The following is a 20463-nucleotide window of genomic DNA, read 5'->3' on the forward strand; positions in this document are numbered from 1 at the left end:
GGCAGATTTGCCACAAATAGATCAAAAAAGCTTATTTTTTAAGATAGATTTACTAATTTCTTACATAAGTGCAATTGATACCAACAGTTGACAAGTACAGAAATATGTTTAAGTGTACGTGTCAAGGAAAATATACATAGTTGGAAATCCATATTGTAACTGTTAGTCCTGTACAGTATAATTTTCGTGAGTTGAGTAGCATTTCTGAATCTCTCTTTTTATTGTTTTTGCTCAGTTAATAGAGGCTTATGGAGTTATTTCCTCTAAATCTCTATCAGTTTACATCCCAGAAAAATAATACGCTATCTGTAATTACCATGTTGTGGCAGGGTTCTCAAATTTTTTTTTTTTTTTTTTGAGACAGGGTCTCATTCTGTCACCCAGGCTAGAGTGCAGTGGCACAATCATAGCTCAGTATAACCTCAAATTCCTGGGCTCAAGGGGTCCTCCTGGCTCAGCCTCCCAAGTAGCTAGGACTACAAGCACATGCCACAACACCCAGCTAATTTTTCAATGTTTTTGTAGTGATGGGGTGCTGTGTTGCCCAGGCTGGTCTTTAACTGGTAGGCTCAAGTGATCCACCCACCTCAGCCTCCCAAAGTGCTAGGATTACAGGCGTGAGCCACTGTACCTGGCCTCAAATTTTATGTACATAAGAATATTCTAAGGTGTATGTTTGTAGTGTGGATTGGTGATGCCCATTTCCAGGTAGTCCACATACCACATTTTGTCTTCCAAGTCTTCAAAAAATCATGTAGGATTTTTACAGCTGAAAGAAATTTTGTAGGTCTTCTAATCTAACTCTTTGAGGGGTTAGTTCAGTTATAATGAGAAAATTCAGGACCAAAAAAAAGTAATGTTTCCAGAATCACAAATCTAGTTATCTAATGAACCAACAGAGACAATTATTAGAACCCAGGTTTTCCATTCTACCTTGTTCCAACAATCAGCAGGCCTTTCTTGACTGAACAGTTTCGCTATGGAACAGCTTTTTTTCTTTCTTTCTTTTTTTTTTTTTTTTGTTCCTTTTTAGAATAAGAGTGGTCCTTTTTAGAGTAAGAGCCAAGTCACAATAAGATCATTTATATAAACCTAGGGGTACTAAAGTTGAAAGTGTTTCTGGTTTTTTTAATTCTTTTCTCAGTCCCACCTTTATTTTCAAAAGACTCTTGAAAGTCTTTTTTCCCCGCTTAAGAATGGCTTGAATCTGATGGGGTCATCAAGAACTTAAAATTGTTTGAAGGAAATGAAGAAATCAATAGAGGGTACCTATCTGGAAGTAAGGCTCAGTTTATTGTTAGGTGCACTGTGTTCCTCTTTGCCCCACATGAGGGAGTTGAATCATCTTCATGCTCATTATCACATCAAATATTAGGGAATTTTCAACATTCTTTTTCTCTTAGTAAGTTAGAACTATACTGAGAGCCCATTTGAGGTCAGTCCTATTTGTTATCATTACTAACATTATTATTATGTGTAGATATTTCCAAATATTTATATGTAAGTATTGCCAGATAGGTTGGTGCTATTCTGGAGAGTTCACATCAATTTAAGGAACATGAAGGATGGGACCCAGAGCGGTCTTGGAGTAGATTAATTGGGGAATTGTTCTCTAGCTAGCTGGACCACTTGGCTTCTCCCTTTTCTCCCATTTGGGCTAAACTGCAGACAAAAACAGCATTTGTCCTCATAATATAGCACTGAGAATGAGCATTGGGGACCAGAAAGGCAGAGCAGTACCCTAAGTAGTTTATGGCCCTTAGGCACTCACTCAGAGGATAAACTGCTCACATACCCTGATCAGGAGCAGCAAGTCTACTCCTCCCCTTCCCTACAATTGCTAGAGACAAGCTACAGGTAACAGAACAGGCAAGCTAAATTAAATTCAAAGAGGAGAACCAAACATTTATGGAAAACCAATACCATGAAAGAGAAGAAACAAACACAACAGACATGAGATCTAAATTTTTAGGAAACAGTCAATAGAATAAGACTTTAAAATAAGTAGTTAATATTCTCTTAGACATGATTGTGCATGTACATACACATACAAATTACCAAAAATCTTGGAAATTAAAAATAGGACAGCCAAAATAATTTTGTGAACAGCAATATGGGCACAGATGAAGAGCATATTAGTGAACTGGAAAATGGAGCTGAGGGATTCTCCCCAAAGCATAAAGTGACAAAAAAATATAGGAGAAAAAAACAAGATATGCAGGTTAGAACCTAACAGTTTGGCATCCATTTATAATAGGATATCCAGAAAGGGAGAGTGGCAGTAGAGGGTATAAGGATGAATAACAGAAGAAATATTTTCCACAGCATTCTTTAGGACCTCTAGTACAGTGTTGAATAGTAGAGGTTATAGGAGTCATCTTTGTCTTGTTTTTATTTGATTTTATTATTTCTTTTTTGAGACAGAGTCTTGTTCTGCTGCCAGGGCTAGAGTGTAGTGGCATCATTATAGCTCACAGCAACCTCAAACTCTTGGACTCAAGTGATCCTCCTGGCTCAGCCTCCTGAGTAGCTGCGATTACAGGTGTGCACCACCACACCTGGCTAGTTTTTCTATTTTATTTAGAGACAGGGTCTTACTATGTTGTGAACTTACAGCCGCAAGCGATCGTACCACCTCAGCCTCTCAAAGTGCTAGGATTACAGGCATGAGCCACTGTACCCAGCCTGCCTTTTTTTTTTAATTAGTGAGATCCATGGTTTTGCACTTTGAATTTGTAAGTTACATTAATTTATTAATATTGAAACATTGGGATAAACACTATTTGATATTAATATACTACCTAACTTGCTAATATTGTGTTTCACTTAAATGTTCATAATCAAGATAATTGCTTTCTCTTTTTGTGAATGTTGTACATTTTGACCAAAAACTGATTATTCAACTTTTTAAAGAAAAATTCAAAATGATCAAAACATCTTGTATATTCCAAAATTAGAATACACCTATGTTGATAATAATAGATTTGGGGTGTTTCATGAAAAGAAAATATGAAGACTCCTTATATAGTAAAGGTTTAAACAGAACTTTTTTTCCTCAAGGGATATGATGAAAATTTTATAATTTGTTAATTCCTTCTCCTTTTATATATGATTTTTCAGAATTCTCTTACTGTCAATTTTATTTCTTTTTAGGTACGCATAGCTGCTAAATTCATCACTCATGCACCCCCAGGGGAATTTAATGAAGTATTCAATGGTGAGTAAAGATAAGTATTTAGTTATTTTAATCCCTTCTTAATTACTGCTGTTGATTGTTTGGTGTCTCTTTTAATTCTTATGACATGTTATAGCTATAGCTAAAGAAATCAAGATTCAAGGAGATTAAAAGAACTTGTCCAAGGTTATCCACCTACTAAGTATCAGAACAAGGATTTAAACCCAGGTCTGAATCAAAAGCAAGTTCTTAACCCATAAATTAAGATGCCTATCTTAATGTGAGAAAAGATTTAAGGTAGTTTAATATCAATAAATGTAGAAACAATATTAAATTATTTTCATAGTTTTATTTTTATCATTATAAATCATAGCTTAAATTTCTTCAGTGCTTTCATTCAGGAAGTGGAATAGGACACTTTCTAGGACCAGTGTTGCTGAACTGACTGTATCTGGGAAGCTTATTAAATATACAGATTCAGCTTTATCATCTCCTCAAGATTCTCATTCATTACATCTAAGGTAGAATCAGGCAGTCTGTGTTTTATTAAGTTCTTTACCAGGTGATTCTGAATCACAGCCAGTTTGGAAACCAGTATTCTAATTCATTTACAACCTTCCATACTATTTTGCTGTCTTAGCACAACTTACAAGATAAAAAATATAGATGGGGCATCCTGAACTTCATGATGAAATCAATCATCATAGTCCTCTTTTTAGTTATTAAATTAATTCATTTTAAAGATCCCTTAAGTAAAATCATGATCTTTGTTGCATCTTGGTTCAGTTTAGCAAACGTTTATTTTGAAATTCTGGTTTTATATTAAAAGGTTAACTACTTGAGAGGAACTGTGTGATATTCCTCTGTACCTGGCCCAGAGTCCTACAGGTGGAACAATCAGTAATCTTCATTAGTAAAATCAATGATGCAGAGAAAAGTAACTAGAAGAAACATAAACATTTACTTCAAGAAGGATTTTTTTTTTTTTGAGACAGGGTCTTGCTCTGTTTCCTGGGCTAGACTATAGAGCAGTGGCATCATCATAGCTCACTGCAACCTCAAACTCCAGGGCTCAAGCGCTCTTCCTGCCTCAGCTTCCCAAGTAGCTAGGACTACAGGCACGTGCCACCATGCTGGGTAATTTTTTTTATATTTTGTAGAGATAGGATCCCACTATATTGCTCAGACTGCTTTCAAACTCCTAGGCTTAAGCAATCTTCCCACCTCTACCTCCCAAAGTACTAAGATTACAGGCATGACCACTGCACCTGGCCAAGATATTCTTTATAAAATTGTTTGTGGATTTTGAGCACTAACAGCAAGGGAAATAAATGCAGCCTTTCTCTGGTCTTTCTTCCATATTGACCAAATGTAAATTTTCAATAATTGAACTTTTAGAAAATTCCTCTTAAACTTTATAGCTCAGGTAAATTCTTGACTTAACAAAATTAATGTAGTTAGAAGTCCCTTTTTTTATTTCTAACAACTGAATATACTTTACAGGAGTATCGTGAGAATAACTGACAGGAAAGCATTGGATTAGGAATTTGCAAGATACTAGTGGCATGAGAGCTGGTTTTTATTGGCACACATTGGCCTCGGCCACACCCCTCTTTCAGAATCTCTGAAAGCCTCAAAGCTTTATTATAATGGCCTGTGACTTGTAATTAGCCTTCCCTCTTGGAGTTAATGCTTGGTAGTTTCTTAGTAACAAAGATTGTCTTCTTCCAAAAGAAAAGTGACTAGACTCTTTGACACACAGCTTTTTACAAATGTTGTAGACCCTCACATTAGATTTTCCAAAGAAAAATGTGTTCAAGAATTTCATTGCCACTGACTGAATTGTGCCCAGGTTTCTTGATCTGATGTTGTAGGAGAGCCTGCGATTCTTAATCTAAGCTCATTTTAAAGGATTCATTTAGATACAAAATTAACAGTCCTAACTGGAGCCTTCTATCAACCATTTTTTTCATTTGTTTTGAAATTTCCTTGAGAATGTATTTTGGAGTTATTATAGTACATATTAGTGGCAAATCTGTGAACATTAGCATCTGTTCATTTGCATTTTTAAAATTTCTACACATATAGTACACCCAAAGACTAATCTTGCAAAGCCTGAATTTTAAAAATATAATCTAGAAATCTGCTAAAATTTCTCAAATTTGTCTTCTACTGAACATTTTAACATTCTTTCCTCCTCAGATGTTCGGCTACTACTTAATAATGACAATCTCCTCAGGGAAGGGGCAGCACAGTAAGTATCTTTCTAAATCCACTTATGATATTATTCTAACATTGGATAAACTGTGATGACAGTAAACTAGTATCCTGAAAACTAAGTTTAAAGTACATCATAATAGAGCACTTAACGTTTGCAGTTATAGTTTTTTTTTCTTGGAGAAAATATGTTCCCCCAAAATGTTGTTTACTTCCCCAAAGCTTATTATAGTATATGAAATTACTTACTTTTGTTTTTGCCCAGATTTGCCCCATTAAAACAGTTTAACGTTAGTAGTTAGGTTTTCTTTTATAGTTCTTCTAGTTCATATTGAATTTTTTTAACTGCTAGTTATAAAAACATGAAGCTGCTATTGAGGAATGATATTGTTTCTCAAATTGCCAAAGGATAGCAGATATTCATAAAATGCCTTAATAGTGAGAATTAACCAACCATAGAATAAAGGCATGATTAGTCCACCTCGTCATTGACTCCTTATCACTGTCAAGCTAATTAATCTTTCTAAAATAACATTTTCATTTTGTCCTTGCCTCAAAACATTTTAGTGGTGCTTTATTTTTTATCTTCTACAATCAAATCTAAACTCTGTCTACTTTCAAGGCCCCCTGATAACTATCTGGCTTTACCACTACTCTCCTCTACTCTTCAACACAAAGTTCTATTTCAGTTACTGTCTACGCAGCTGGCCCAGAGCTCCTATGTGAAGAGGAAACCAGAATTGGATACTGGCTGGGATACTGTAGGGATTGGTGGAAGGGGTGGGGGTGGGGAAGAACACATCCATCCTGCTTTTTTGGAAGCCATTTTGGGACTGGATTCTGTGAAACTTGGAATTTGCACCTTGTCACTGTAATTGTTATCTTGAATGGTACCCAAATTATAATACATTGATTTAGGAAAGCTAGGCACACATTAAAGATACACTATAATGCTGGTTTCTCTTAGATTCATAGACTTTGGCATAGAAAAGGACATGCATGATTTGCTAGTTCAACCCCTCTCTACCCTCTCTTTTTCATTGAATCTTATCTACATCTGTGAGCAGATGGTTATCCAATTTGAAAGCTTCTAGTAATAAGGAATTCACTATCTCACAAGTTCGTCAGTTTGCCTGCCATGTTGGTCCTAGTTTTATCCTTGAAAGGTACCCAAAATAAATCTGCTGTGTACTTCACTTGATAAGGTACTGCTGAAGGGGGTAGGGGTTAAATGTCATTCAAGCATGATTGCAATCTAAGCCTATTGTCCCATTTTCAATTAAGACTAAATAGAAATTGGTATGTAGTTCATATGCTTTAGTTGCTCTAAACTCTAGGTTCTCAGAGAACCCTCTTGTTAAAGGAGAATTTTCCTGGGCCTGAATATTTGAGTTTTCATAGGGATGAAGAGTTCAGTTTTATATCTGTATTGAAGTACTTCGGTCCCTTGGTCATAATCCTCATAGTAAGCACTCAGTAAATGTTATTTCAGTAATCAACATTGTTGTTGCCTTCTGTCTATATAAAATGAAGGAAGCCTGAAAGACCTAGGATTTACCCTCTTTCCTGGATTTCCACCTATGTTTCTGACTACCATAACCATTCCCTGATGATTCCAGCACTTCTGGAATAAGTAGGCTGTGATAGGTCATATTAAAGAGTGAATTTTATTCTGAGAGAGAGAGAAAGTTATTTAGTGTTTTGAGCAGAGAATGACATGATAAGACATATTTTAAAATAATCACTGGCTCCTGTGTAGAGGAGGCAAAGGCTATTAGAATAGTTAAGGGATGGATGGTAGAGATTTAGACTAGAGTGATAACAGGTGGGGCTAGTGGGGAGGAGTCAGATTCTGAATAGGCTTGTAAGTAGAGCCTGCAAGATTTACTGATGGTTTGGATGTGAAGTGTGAGAGAAATAAAAGCCAAGGATGTCCTCCAGTTTTTAGCTTGAGTAGCTATTTACTTAAGATGGAATGAAATGTAAGCAAATTTTGGTGTTGGTATTTGTAAACCACAGTCTTAGGACATACGCTGGAATGGAATATTTAATTCCTACTCCTTAATCTTTTTTTTTTTTTTTTTGGAGACAGAATCTCACTCTGTTGCCTAGGCTAGAGTGCCATGGCGTCAGCCTAGCTCACAGCAACCTCAGACTCCTGGGCTCAAGCAATCCTCCTGCCTCAGCCTCCCAAGTAGCTGGGACTACAGGCGTGTGCCACCATGCCCAGCTAATTTCTTTTACATGTATATTTTTAGTTGTCCATATACTTTCTTTCTATTTTTTAGTAGAGACAAGGTCTCGCTCTTGCTCAGGCTGGTCTCGGACCCCTGAACTCAAACGATCCACCCGCCTCGGCCTCCCAGGGTGCTAGGATTACAGGCGTGAGCCACCGCGCCTGGTCCTCCTTAAGCTTTTTTAAAAAATTAATTTTCTTTCCATGAACAATTAATTTATGTTCCCTTCTGAAGAGCTAGTGTGTTTGGGACTCATTCTGCTATGTGGGAATATGGTATTTTAAGGAAACGATTCATTTAAAAACACAATAAAACTTTTAGCAAAATGTGAAGATTGAAAATTAGCCTTAAATATTTGAAGAAGTTTGAGTATTAGTTATTTTGCTTTCTCTTGAAAAGCCTAGGAAAATTTTAACGTGCTTAAAGCTGGTGGTCTAGCAGGTATTTCAGCAGGTTAAAATTGGAAATGCTGTGAGAAGACTGATACTTCTCAATAATGTAAGTGTATTAGGCTCTCTCAGTGCAGCTTATTTACATCTTTTACCTTTTACTTTAGCTTACTTTGTAAAATGTATTAGAGAGCCATTGAAAATGTGGAATTTTCTGTGGAGTGTGGTGGCTCATGCCTTTAATTGGAGCACTTTGGGAGGCTGAGGGGGGAGAATTGCTTGAGGCCAGGAGTTGGAGACCAGCCTAGGCAACATAGCAAGACCCTGTCTCTACAAAAAAAATTTAAAAATTAGTCAAGTGTGGTGGTGTGCTCCTATAGTCCCAGCTCCTTGGGAGGCTGAGGCAGGAAGATCACTTGAGCCTAAGAGTTCCAAGACTGCAGTTAGCTATGATCACACCACTGCACTCCAGCCTGGGCAACATAGGAAGACCCTGTCTCTTAAAAAAAAAATACAGATTTTATAAATCAAGCATTGGACAAATAAAGAACTAATAAGATGAGGCATATACTTTACGCATACCCTCCCCCTTTTTTTAGCATATTTGGAAGCTTTATTAGCACTTCATATACAAATACAAATTACTTTAATTATTATGATTATCCTTAAAATGTTATTTTTAATTCTACTATTATACAAATTTGCCTTTTTAAATAATTTTTAAAGGTATTTTCAGTTTATAAGAGGATTGCAGGAATCATACAGAAATGCATACCCTTTACTTAGATTTATCAGTTGTTAACATTTGGTGATTCTAATTTGTTTAATCATTTTGTGCTCACTTGATGCACTTCCTCAGGCATACTTTCTCTCTGAAGTACTTGAAAGTAAATTATCTCAATAATCTGACAATAAATTGGAGATACCAAATTTTCATCCTAAATAATTCAGTGTGTATTTTCTAAGAAAAAGGGCTTTTTTTATTTAACCACAGTTAAATGATCAAAATCAGGAAATTTAAATATTAATATAATGCTCTTATCCAACCCACTGTCCATACTCAAATTTTGACAGTTGTCCTAAAAATATCCTTTTATAGCTATCTCTCCAACCCTGCCATTCCCAATTTTTGGAGAAGAGTGTCAACCTTTTAAATATGTTTTTAGTCTTTCATGATCTTGACATTTTTTAAGCATATAAGCTTATTCTTCTGTAGAATCCCCCTCAATTTGTCTCATTTATACTGTGCCTTAATTTATATATCTGCATGGAAATGTATTAGAATAGAATTTCTAAAGCTATTTATGAAGATGTCCAAGAAGCAGACAGCCAATGTGCTCTTTGCTATTCCTGAGGAAAAGGAAAAGTAGTATATATTCCTTTGGATTTCTAACAAATCAGTTTCACTTTGGTTCTTTTTGAAAGCTGTTAGTATTTTTTTACAAAACAACAAACAAACAAAACCACTGAAGGTGGGGGCATGAAGAGAGGTAGGTTAATGAGAATAATTTCTAACATTGGATACTTGAGTAGGGTGACTGTAGTTAACAACAGTGAATTGTATATTTCAAAATAGAAGAAAGGACTTGAAATGTTCCCAACACATAGAAACAATAAGTACTCAAGGTGATGAATACGTTAGATACCCTGAGTTGATCATTACACATTCTATGTGTGTAACAAAACATCACATGTACCCCATAAATATGTGCAAATATTATGTATCAATAAAAACCTAGGATAAATTTTAAAAAATGAGTCTGACACCAACTCGAGATCCATTGTTTTTTATACAACATATTAAGAAGCAGAAACCAGATTTAGACACAAGTCTCTAAACTGGTAATTGTATTATCTAATGTTTTTGATAGCCTTGAGACCTAGATTATACTACAGTAGACTCCCCTTATCCACAGGGGATATATTCCAAGACCCCCAGTGGATACCTGAAACCACAGGTAGTACCAAACCCAAATGCAGACAAACGGGACATGTTTCTGTTCATGTGTTCCACCCAGAAATTTAAAGCCTTTTCCATCTTAGCTACACATGTAATGTGCACTGTGGCTGTAACTTTCCCAGTTTGAGGTGCAATAGGAAAACTAGGACAAATTTCCTTTTCCTTCTTTACAATTTCATGGATAGAACAGAATAGAATATTCATTCTTGCTATAGATCTTAACAACCTCAGCACAGGAACGCATACCCCTTTTTTAAATGACCTGTGCTCTGTGCTTTAGGCTCTACGTTGACACTTGTGCTCAACTTTCACTTTCTTCCTATGTCAAATGCCTCTGTTATTTAATGATGGTTTTTCCTACCCTGTCCTCCCTCAGAGAGCTGAGAATTAAAAAGTCATTTCCAAAATAATGTATGTATTGATGATTCTTTGAATTACTGAAAGTTTGTGCCTAAATGATTAAAGGTATTGACAATTCACAATAATCAAATTGCTTTAAAACTTTAGAATTAACCCGGCATGGTGGTGTGTGCCTGTAGTCCCTGCTACTCAGGAGGCTGAGGCAGGAGAATTGCTTGAGCCCTGGGTAACACGGCCAACATAGACCCCCATCTCTAAAACAAACAAACAACAAAAAAGAACTTTGGAATTATCTAAGGTCTTTTGGAGCTTAGGAGTGAACAGGAAAAGGTAATTTCAGAGCTTGAGGAGCTTCTGAGCTCTCTGCAGAGTGGTCCCTTCAGAAAGCTGAAATGTGTTATGTTAACACTGGATGTCTGGGGAGAAAGGGAAAAAGCACCATGTAGTGTACTCCCTTTCACTGTGATGTGAACTACCTTTCGTGTTTATACATAATTCTTTTCTCTCTTCCTCCTTTTTTTTTTTTTAATTTTTAAAAAAAACAGTGCATTTGCCCAGTATAACATGGATCAGTTCACGCCTGTGAAGATAGAAGGATATGAAGATCAGGTAATAATTGCCTGTTAGATAGGCTATGCTTGGCAGGTCGTAGAGATCCTAGAATCCAAAGCAGATGTCTGAACCAGGTGCTGAATATATTCATGTCTTAGTTTTCATAGTTTTTGTAAATATCAATACATATTATTAGGGAATTCTTCCTTTGTATGATAACACTGCTGGTTTCTTTGATAAGAAAGGAGAATGGTCTCTAACAAGAATAGTGAAAATAAAAGGATTTGAGTTTTTACAGGTTTTTCAGCTGTCTCTAATTCTCCTTAATAAGAATAACAGCAGACATCATATTTAATGGAAAATCAGTCATTCCTACTGAAATTTAGACTACTTTAAATTTGCACTACTTATTACTTTTTTGATGGTTTGATGTGATAAATACTCCACTTTGTGTATTTTTTCAGTTTTGAACCAAGTGAATGTATTACCTATTTTAAATGCTAAGTATAATGACTCTGGAAAAATAGGTAGAAAAAAAGAATATAAAAGTTGCAACTATGTTGCAACATAGATCTTATATATTAGATAGTAAGCAAGAAATGATATGTATTATTAGGATGGGGGAAGTTTTGCAGTTTAAAGTTGACTTACCCATAAATATAATATTCTTTATAATAATAAAAATGGGACTTGGTTGAAAATCAATATGAAAGAGAAATCTGACTAAATGAAGAGTTAACTGTCTTCTTCAGAATTTTTATTTATGTGTTTATTTTGGAAAATGTGATAAGAACTGTCTTTTTTACCGAGTTACTAATATTTGTAATTATTCTTTGGAAGGTCTTAATTACAGAGCACGGTGACCTGGGTAATAGCAGATTTTTAGATCCAAGAAACAAAATTTCCTTTAAGTTTGATCACTTACGGAAAGAAGCAAGTGACCCCCAGCCAGAGGAAGTAGATGGAGGTCTGAAGTCTTGGAGAGAATCCTGTGATAGTGCTTTAAGAGCCTATGTGAAAGATCATTATTCCAACGGCTTCTGTACTGTTAAGTATCTACTTGCTTCATAATTAGAAGATTTTATTTCTTATATTTTACCTTATCTTTTGGGGGCTTTGTCCTGCCAAATATCACTTCTTTCTTCTTTGTTGTGGTCTCTGCATTTTATTCCCTCAATCATTTTTGAAAGGGGTATAAATAAATGGAAAATTTTATATGGGAAATTCCTTTTTAAAATCCCAGTGCATAAAACATTTAAATCTCAGTGTATTCTATTTCACACTTGTTTTATATACTAATGAGAAATTGCCTCTTATAACCACCAAAAAAATTTTTAAAGGTCTTAAGCTTCAACGTGGAAAAAATGATAAATGAAGATTGTCAGGAGAGCTGTTGGTCACATTTATGACTTTCTTTTTGATGTAGGCATTTTTACAAAAAGCTGCTTCTGCACAGTTTAGGTGTTTTCATTGGATAATCAAAATTATTTGAATGAAACGATTTTTAAAAAATCAAGAGTAGTTTGATTATCTTTTACTACCTCTTGACTCTAAAAATGATGAACTTGGCTCTACTTGATTTCTCCTTATAAAAATTATGACATTTATCTTCACAGGAGGAAGAGAAAAAATAAAAATAAATAAAAAATTATGACATTAAGAAAAATGTTAATTAGAACATTTTATTTTTCCATTTTAAAATTTATTTTTAACTGACAACAACGTATATGTTTATGGTGTGTACATGATGTTTTGAAATATGTATACATTGTGGAATGGCTAAATAGAGCTTATTAACATGCATTACCTCATGTACCTTTTTTGTGGTGAGAACACTTAAAATCTATCACAGTGGTTTTCAAGTAATAAAATACCTTGTTATTAACTAGAATATTTTAAATATGTAATGATGATGAGTTACATGGCAATGTAGAATATTAATTATGCGCACTTACTTAGTTTGAAGCCTTACTAAGTAGTTTGACTCCAGCACTGCCACTAACTAGTTGTGTGAGCTTAGGTAAATTACTTAACATCTCTGTGCTTCAACTTCTTCATCTGTAAACTAGACATAATAGTTTTTAACTTCATAGGGTTGTCGTGAGTAGACATAATAGTTTTTAACTTCATAGGGTTGTCGTGAGGATTAAGTGAATTAATAATGTATATAAAATATAAAGTGTTTGGAATAGTGCCTGACACAAAGTAAGGTCTGCATAAATGTTAGATGTCATCATTATTATATGTTTGATTTTTTAAAAAAAATAATGGAGAAAACCCATTATGGGGGATAAGTACAGAATTCCTTTCTGGAAGCCAGTATTGCAAAGGGAGACATGACAACACTCCCTTTTAGAAATTGACTGTTCAGGCCAGCCATAGTGGTTCATGCCTGTAATCCCAGCCCTTTGGTAAGCCAAGGCAGGAGGAGTGCTTGAGGCCAGGAGTTTGAGACCAGCCTGGGTGACATAGCAAGACTTCATCTCAACAAAAAATTTTTAGAAATTAGCCAGGCATGGTGGCACACACCTGTAGTCCCAGCTACTCAGGAGGCTGAGGTAGGAGGATCATTTGAGCCCAGGAGTTTGGGGTACGGTGAGCTATGATTGCACCACTACACTCCAGCCTGAATGAGAGAGCAAGATCCTGTCTCAAACAAAAACAAAACAAAAAAGAAATTAACTATTAAATCCTAAATATACTTTCAACTTACCATTTGTTACCTATTCAAAGTTTATTACTATCCATTCCTAATTCGATAAACCCCAGCACCAAGTAACCCTACTGTGTCCTTGATATTCTAGTTAATTAACAATGTATAATTGAAAACCACTGTGATAGATTTTAAGTATTCTCACCACAAAAAAGGTACGTGAGGTAATGCATGTTATAAGCTCTACTTAGCCATTCTACAATGTATGTATACATATTTCAAAACATCATGTTGTACACACCATAAACATATACAATTATTGTCAGTTATTGTCATTTCTTTTAGCTATCAAAGGAGCTACAGAAAGTCGTGGAATTGTTCTGACGGTGTCTACTGTACATAAGTGTTCTGTGTCGTTAGCTGTCCTGCTTAGTAGTCTATAATTTCATTTTCTTATTTCCTATCATGTTTTCTATGTAGTGTGTTCCAAACATTTCTCATTGTCCCCAGACACACATCTAATCCCCCACATTTTGTTAGGATTGAGACTGACATGAAGTCTTTTATATCTCTTTTGTTCAGTCAGAAATCTTCCCTTTCTTCAATTGTACTTAAATCTGAGGAAAAAGGGTTCTTATTCTTGATTTCATACTATCCCATGTACTTCAAGACATCTTCTTGTGACTTTATTTTCTCTTCTGATATATTTCTCTTTACCTACAAATAGTCTTATTTCTCTTGTCATTAAGGGGAAAAAAACTTTCCTCAGTCATAATTCCTGTAAGTCATTTCTCTTTATCTTCTCTTTCTACCTTGCCCTTTCTCCTTCTCTACTTTCTCCCTTCCCTCATCTCTCTCTCTACACCACCACCAAACCAACAAGCGTTCTTCCCCTGTTAGTGCCGTTTCCTTTATCCACTTCTGAACCCTTTGGTTTTTCACTTTGGTTGCCATTCGATAGAAACTGCTCTCTGAGGTTACTAATGGTTCCTGAATTACCTGATGGCAGTGTCCTTTTCTTAGTCCTTGACTTCTGTATGGCATTTCACACTAAGGCCAACCAGCTGCTTCTAGAAATTATGATTTGCTTAGGCTTCTATGTCAGCACCCTCTAATTATTGTTTGTACTCATTTTTTTCCTTCCCTGCCTTTGTAAATGTAGGCATTCCCCAAAGATATATTTCTCTCTCTTGAAAGCTCATAGTCCATTTAATGTAGGGAAAGTAACAGAGACGTTTGTGTCAAAAAAACAGTGGGTTTGGATTCTGCCTTTACCACTTGCTTTCTGAGTGACTTCAGGCAAGAAGCTCTGTGAACTTCAACTCTATCGTCTATAGATAACAGTGTGTTTCACTAGATTTATTAGAATATGTGGAAAATACATGTAAAAACATATTTGTGACTATAGCAGTGGTCCCCAACCTTTTTGGCACCAGGGACTGGTTAATGGAAGACAATTTTTCTATGGACCAAGGGTGGGGGGTGGTGGGGTGTTGTGGGTGAAGGGGAAGGTAGTGCCAAGCTTAGGCGGTGATACCCGGCCTGTTTCCTAAAAGGCCACTGACCGGTACTGGCCTGAAGGTTGTGGACCACAGCTATAAATCACTATTTCTTTGCTTTGCTTTCCCTTGGTGATTGCATTTCCATTCACCTCTCCCATACCAAGGAAGAGTTGGTATTTCTAACTACTAACTAGACATCTCCATCTGGATTTCCAATTTGTTAATGATACCACCATCTTTCCAGTCATCTTTTGGTTCCTTCTTTCCTTTCCCCTTCATTTGCAATATATTGCTAAACTTTTGATCATACTTCTGCATTCTGTATGCAACCCCTCCTTCCTATTCCTGTGGACACCACCCTAGCTTATTGCCTAGATTAATTCTGTGGCCTCCTAACCAACCTTCAGCTTTTCTTCCATTTTATTCTGTGCACCAATATTGATTATTCTCCCAAAATATTAGTTCTGGCCATGTTTTACTATCTCTCCATTGCCTGCAGTCTAAAGTCTAAACTTCTTACCTTACATCTACTATTATGTGACCTAAATCTACCATCCTGTTTTGTCTCCCACTGGTCTAGATCACACACCCTCTAACCTGAGAGAACTAACTGCCATTCACTGAACAAGCCCTCATCCTGCTTGCGCTATTTACTCATCTTTATTCTCAGCCTCTGCTTATCAGAATCTCATCTGTCTTGTAAAGCCCAGCTTAAATGGCACCTCCCTTGTACTCTAAACCAAGAGCAGTAATTCCCTCTGTATTCATTGTACTAATATATCTGCTAGAACCTAACATGCTCTGCTATATGTTCATATCCCATGAACTCTATTGTGTCGTAATCTCTTTCTAATTCTTTGTCTCCCTCCAGGACTTAGCACACTGCTTTTGTACAGTGTTTATTTAGATTAAATGTGTTTTTGGAGTCTAACTATGTTTTTTTCCAATAATAGGTTTATGCTAAAACTATAGATGGGCAACAGACTATTATTGCATGTATTGAAAGTCACCAGTTTCAACCTAAAAACTTCTGGTAAGAAACAGATGTTCCCTTCTATTTGTATCTAATTTATATTAGAAAGAAACTAGCAGTTGAGACATGGTTTTAAATCTAACTAGCTTGGAATCAATTACCTAATTTATAGAATTCAGTTCCCCAACTATAAAATGAGAGGTTTAGACATTTAGACTCCTTCAAATTCTAAGATTTTATAATCATGTTTTTTTAAAAAAAATACTCTTATATTGAGTGAGAACAAGTAATTAGTAAAGTGCTGAGGTGAAAATCCGAGTTATACTTGGGTTAGGGTTAATAATAATTTAGTTAATTGCATAACTCAGCAGCCTATCCATCCATTTTTGGAAGAGCCTCCTGTGAACAGAATAGGCATAGTTTTCTGCTTCAAGAGAAGAAAAGGAAAAATGGAAGTCAAAATAACTTAGAAAACTCTTATGGACGGACACTGGGATCCAGATTTATAGTTAAGTAGACGTAGCCTTGAGTTTGTCAAACTGGAAAAGACTCTTTTTCTTTTCCCTCTGACCAGCTTCTCTGACTCAGTGACAAACCACCTCTTTCTTGTGATTATTGCTAATTCTGCAGGATTGTGTGTGTGTGTCAGTGACAAACCACCTCTTTCTTGTGATTATTGCTAATTCTGCAGGATTGTGTGTGTGTTTTAATAGGAATGGTCGCTGGAGATCAGAGTGGAAGTTCACCATTACACCACCTACAGCCCAGGTGGTTGGAGTGCTTAAGATTCAGGTGAGATTCCAACATGTTTATAGACGGCTGTTTAACACATTAACTCCCATATGAGTTGTATTTAAATCATGCTAGTTTTGAGGCCCGGGTCCTCATGAAGCATTTGTAACTCATAAGTCTCTTCACCTTGGGAGCCATGAGAATTATTTATCAAGTTGCATATAACTCATGTACAGAATTCAATAAAAAATAACAAAGTTTTCATTAAATTAGAAAGGATCATTTTGTTTTCGAAGTTTTTATTTTATTTTTGTAATAAAACACCATGGCTCCAAGGAGGAAAACTTTTTTTCTAGTGTGGCAGTGTGCTAAAATTCACATCTTTAAAACAAACATGCAAGTTGATATTTGTTCTAGTAGTAGAAGTAAGGACCAACTGTATGTAGATGCAAAGGAGGATCGAAGGCAATGAATAGAAACAGAAGCCCCTTTCCTGGAAAGATAGTTAAACAGAGCTATTCTGGGTTGAAAAAGGATGGTCATGTAGAGTGTTCTGCAACATGACTATAGTTATTTTTTCTTTCAAAAATAATGTAAGATCTTTCCAGAAATTACCAAACAGCAGTTTTAAGAAAGAATAAAATAAGTAGTAAGAAATTACTATATAGCAGCTACTGTAATTTAGGGTCTTTTATGTATATTATCTCATTTATGTGTATATGTGTGTGTGTGTGTGTGTGTGTTTTTGTGTATAAAACTTCTGAAGAAAAGCTATGTGAATGGTTTTGTTGGTGGGTTTTGTTTTTTTGACAGAAGGTTTTAAAATAAACAAAACTAAATTAAACTAAACTGAATAAAACAGAGGATCTAGAGAGAATGGCCAGGTGTCATCTCGTTAGAGTATAAATAGCCAAGCAGAGTAGATTTCTAAGGCTGGTGGCAGGACAGACAGGCAGCTGAATAAGGTAGCTCTTAACTCATTCGTTGCCTATCTGGATTGAAGTCTTCTATTATCTTAGCAGAGGTTTGACTTTCTAAATTCAGGGTGATTTAATTTTTAAGCCTGACTAACTCTTAAGGTCAGATTAAACAGTTACAGATAAGTGAGAATCTAATTGTACCCATGTTATATTGTGTTAAATCTTGCTTTAATAACAATTAGCAAGAGTTATCTTTTGTAATGGTACAACTTAATTAGATGCTTACATAGTAAATGCTGTCTGCATCCTCTCTTTTCATACATACCTCTAGCTTCCTGCTACAAGTAGCATCCCCCAGGTGAGACAGCCTGGGTGAGACATCCCCCAGTGTTCACGGCTCTGAGAGCAGCCCTCAGTGTTATGTAAGACCTAGTAAATAAATATCCCAGCTTCCTCACTCCTTAAGTGAGACAACTCTGAAGCATGTTCTACTTAGCAGTCTTCCAGGGCCCAATGCCCACAGCTGTAACCTATTCATTAATGCACCTGTAAGGCCACCTTCTCTTCCATGTCTCACTTTCTTAGTCCCCTGATCGAGCTTTCTGAGATTAGCTCCCAAATAAGCTACTTTCCCTTAAATCTTTAGCTTGGGGTGTGCTAAAACAGTATATTATTCTGTTTCTGTTAACTGAATCTATTAGAAGCCTAATGCTGTAGACCAGTGGTCCCAACCTTTTTGGCACCAGGGACCGGTTTCATGAAAGACAATTTTTCCATGGGGGGTGGGGCCAAAGCTCAGGCGGTGATGCAAGCGATGGGGCATTGGCTTCCTGCCGCTCACTTCCTGCTGTGTGCTCCCCCGAGTTCCGATTTTTCCATGAGGGAGGTGGAGAGGGAAGCTCTGTGGCCTGGTCCTTAACAGGCCATGGACTCCTACCAGTTCGCAGCTCAGGAATTGGGTGCCACAGCTATAATCCTTTTGTAGGGCATCAGCGTTAACCTGGCAGCTTACTATAAATTTATGTAAGTAAATTTCCTTCATTTACAGGCAGAAATAGTTATTTGTATTTTAGCTTTGTCAGTGCAAACCTATCATCACAAAGGGTGATAATTTCTGGTAGGACTTTTATGAGAGAGCCCAGTGTGCAGAACCTCATTTATACCTTTCTAAGCACATACTGTCTGATCAGACTTTCAGGAAAGGCTTACTTCATTTATATATCTTTTAAAAATCGGAGTGAGAATTATTTGGAAGAGTTATTAAGATATTTAGGCTAGTCTATAGGCAAAAGGGTAGTTCTGGGAAGGCAACAATGGCTGAGGATTTGTGGTGATGACGGTCACATTGAACTCTGTGTGTATTAAATGAACCATTTTCATATTAGCAGATGAGACCTAGAAAAGGTTTTGTTTTGGAACAGGCAGAGTTTAAGCTTAATTTCTAACAATTATTATATCATTAGTGTATTAGATAATGAAATTAATATTTTTAGAAGTTTCAGTGGAGTTCATAAACAGGCTTATTGGCCTTATCCTATATTCCTATTCATGTCCTAGTTCTTAAGAAACATAATGGAAGTTCATACCAATTGCACAGTCTTTGTTCTTGGACAAAAATGAATGTGCCCTGGATGCCTCCTTTCTTTAGATGGGTTCTGAGAAATATATTAAGTCCTTGTTTCTTCTCTGGCCATCTCTCTCTCTCTTTCTCTCTCTCTTTTTTAATATACCCCATCCTGTTTATACTCATTCCCCTTCCCAGGGTTCTTGTGAGCCCCTTGGCTTCTAGTTTCTTAGTTGAAAAACAAACAAAACTAGTGTTTAGGTGTGACCTACCTGTATTTTGAATATCCTTGTCCTTGTCTGTTGGGATTTTAGCCTTTATATGTCATCGTCATTTAGCCTAATCTTTTTCACCCACATCTTTGCTATTCTGATTTTTGCATGTAAGTATTCGAGCCATTTATTATTTCCCTTCTTTTCTTCTTTAACCTGTTTTGGAAAGCCAAGAGATGAAATTCCAGGGTTTGGAGAGAGTATGAAAAACCTAAAATCTCATGCCCATCTAGATGGAGCCGCCTGTTTGTCCCCATTAAGGGGAAGATACCGGTTTTTGTCCCTTAAACATGGATATGTAGTAGGTTCATGTTGCCCACAGGGAAGTCCTTTTATTGTGAATATGACCGTGGTTTCTGCCTAAATGAAGTTAGGCTGTTAATTATCTCCTTCTAATGATACCCCAAAAGAGTAAGCCCCTAGTGGCACACTATTTCTACGTAGATTGAGGAATTTCTGATTTTTTAACAAAGCATAGCATTAGAAGGTATTGTGCATGTTGGATAAGGTTTTAGATCTAGAATTTGACCTAATTCAAATCCTAATTCTTCTCGTAGATATGTGAACATGGATAAAGACTAAATGAGATAATAAGTGAAGTGTTTTGCATAGTGCTTAACACATAGTAAAGGCTCAATAAATAATAGCTGTAGTAGTGAAGATTACTATTCCTTTCTTCCCCCTTTCTTCTTTATCTCTAACAACATTCCCTTTTTTCAAAAAACTAAGATGTCTTAGTTCATTGGGCTGCTATAACAAAATACCTTAGGCTGGGCAATTTATAAACAACAGAAATTTATTGCTCACACTTCTGGAAGCTAAGAAGTCCAACATCAAGGCACCAGCAGATTGGGTGTGTGGTGAGGCTTGTTTCCTATAGATGATGACTTCTTGCTGTTTCCTCTCATGATGGGAATGGGTGAGCACTGTGTTCTCAGATGGTGGAAGACGAGCAAG

General features: G+C 36.2%; 1 protein-coding gene across 1 annotated transcript in view; it reads left to right on the forward strand.

The window, feature by feature from the left end:
• Positions 1-20463, forward strand: part of CAPZA1 (capping actin protein of muscle Z-line subunit alpha 1) — a 47564-nt gene that overhangs the window by 21848 nt on the left and 5253 nt on the right. The window contains exons 2-7 of the mRNA XM_045546816.1: positions 3154-3217; positions 5378-5429; positions 10884-10947; positions 11731-11937; positions 15999-16078; positions 16732-16810. Coding sequence (XP_045402772.1) covers positions 3154-3217; positions 5378-5429; positions 10884-10947; positions 11731-11937; positions 15999-16078; positions 16732-16810 — 546 coding nt within the window. The remainder of the gene's footprint in view (positions 1-3153; positions 3218-5377; positions 5430-10883; positions 10948-11730; positions 11938-15998; positions 16079-16731; positions 16811-20463) is intronic.

The sequence above is a fragment of the Lemur catta genome, chromosome 3 (assembly GCF_020740605.2).
Source record: "Lemur catta isolate mLemCat1 chromosome 3, mLemCat1.pri, whole genome shotgun sequence".
Lineage (NCBI taxonomy): Eukaryota > Metazoa > Chordata > Mammalia > Primates > Lemuridae > Lemur > Lemur catta.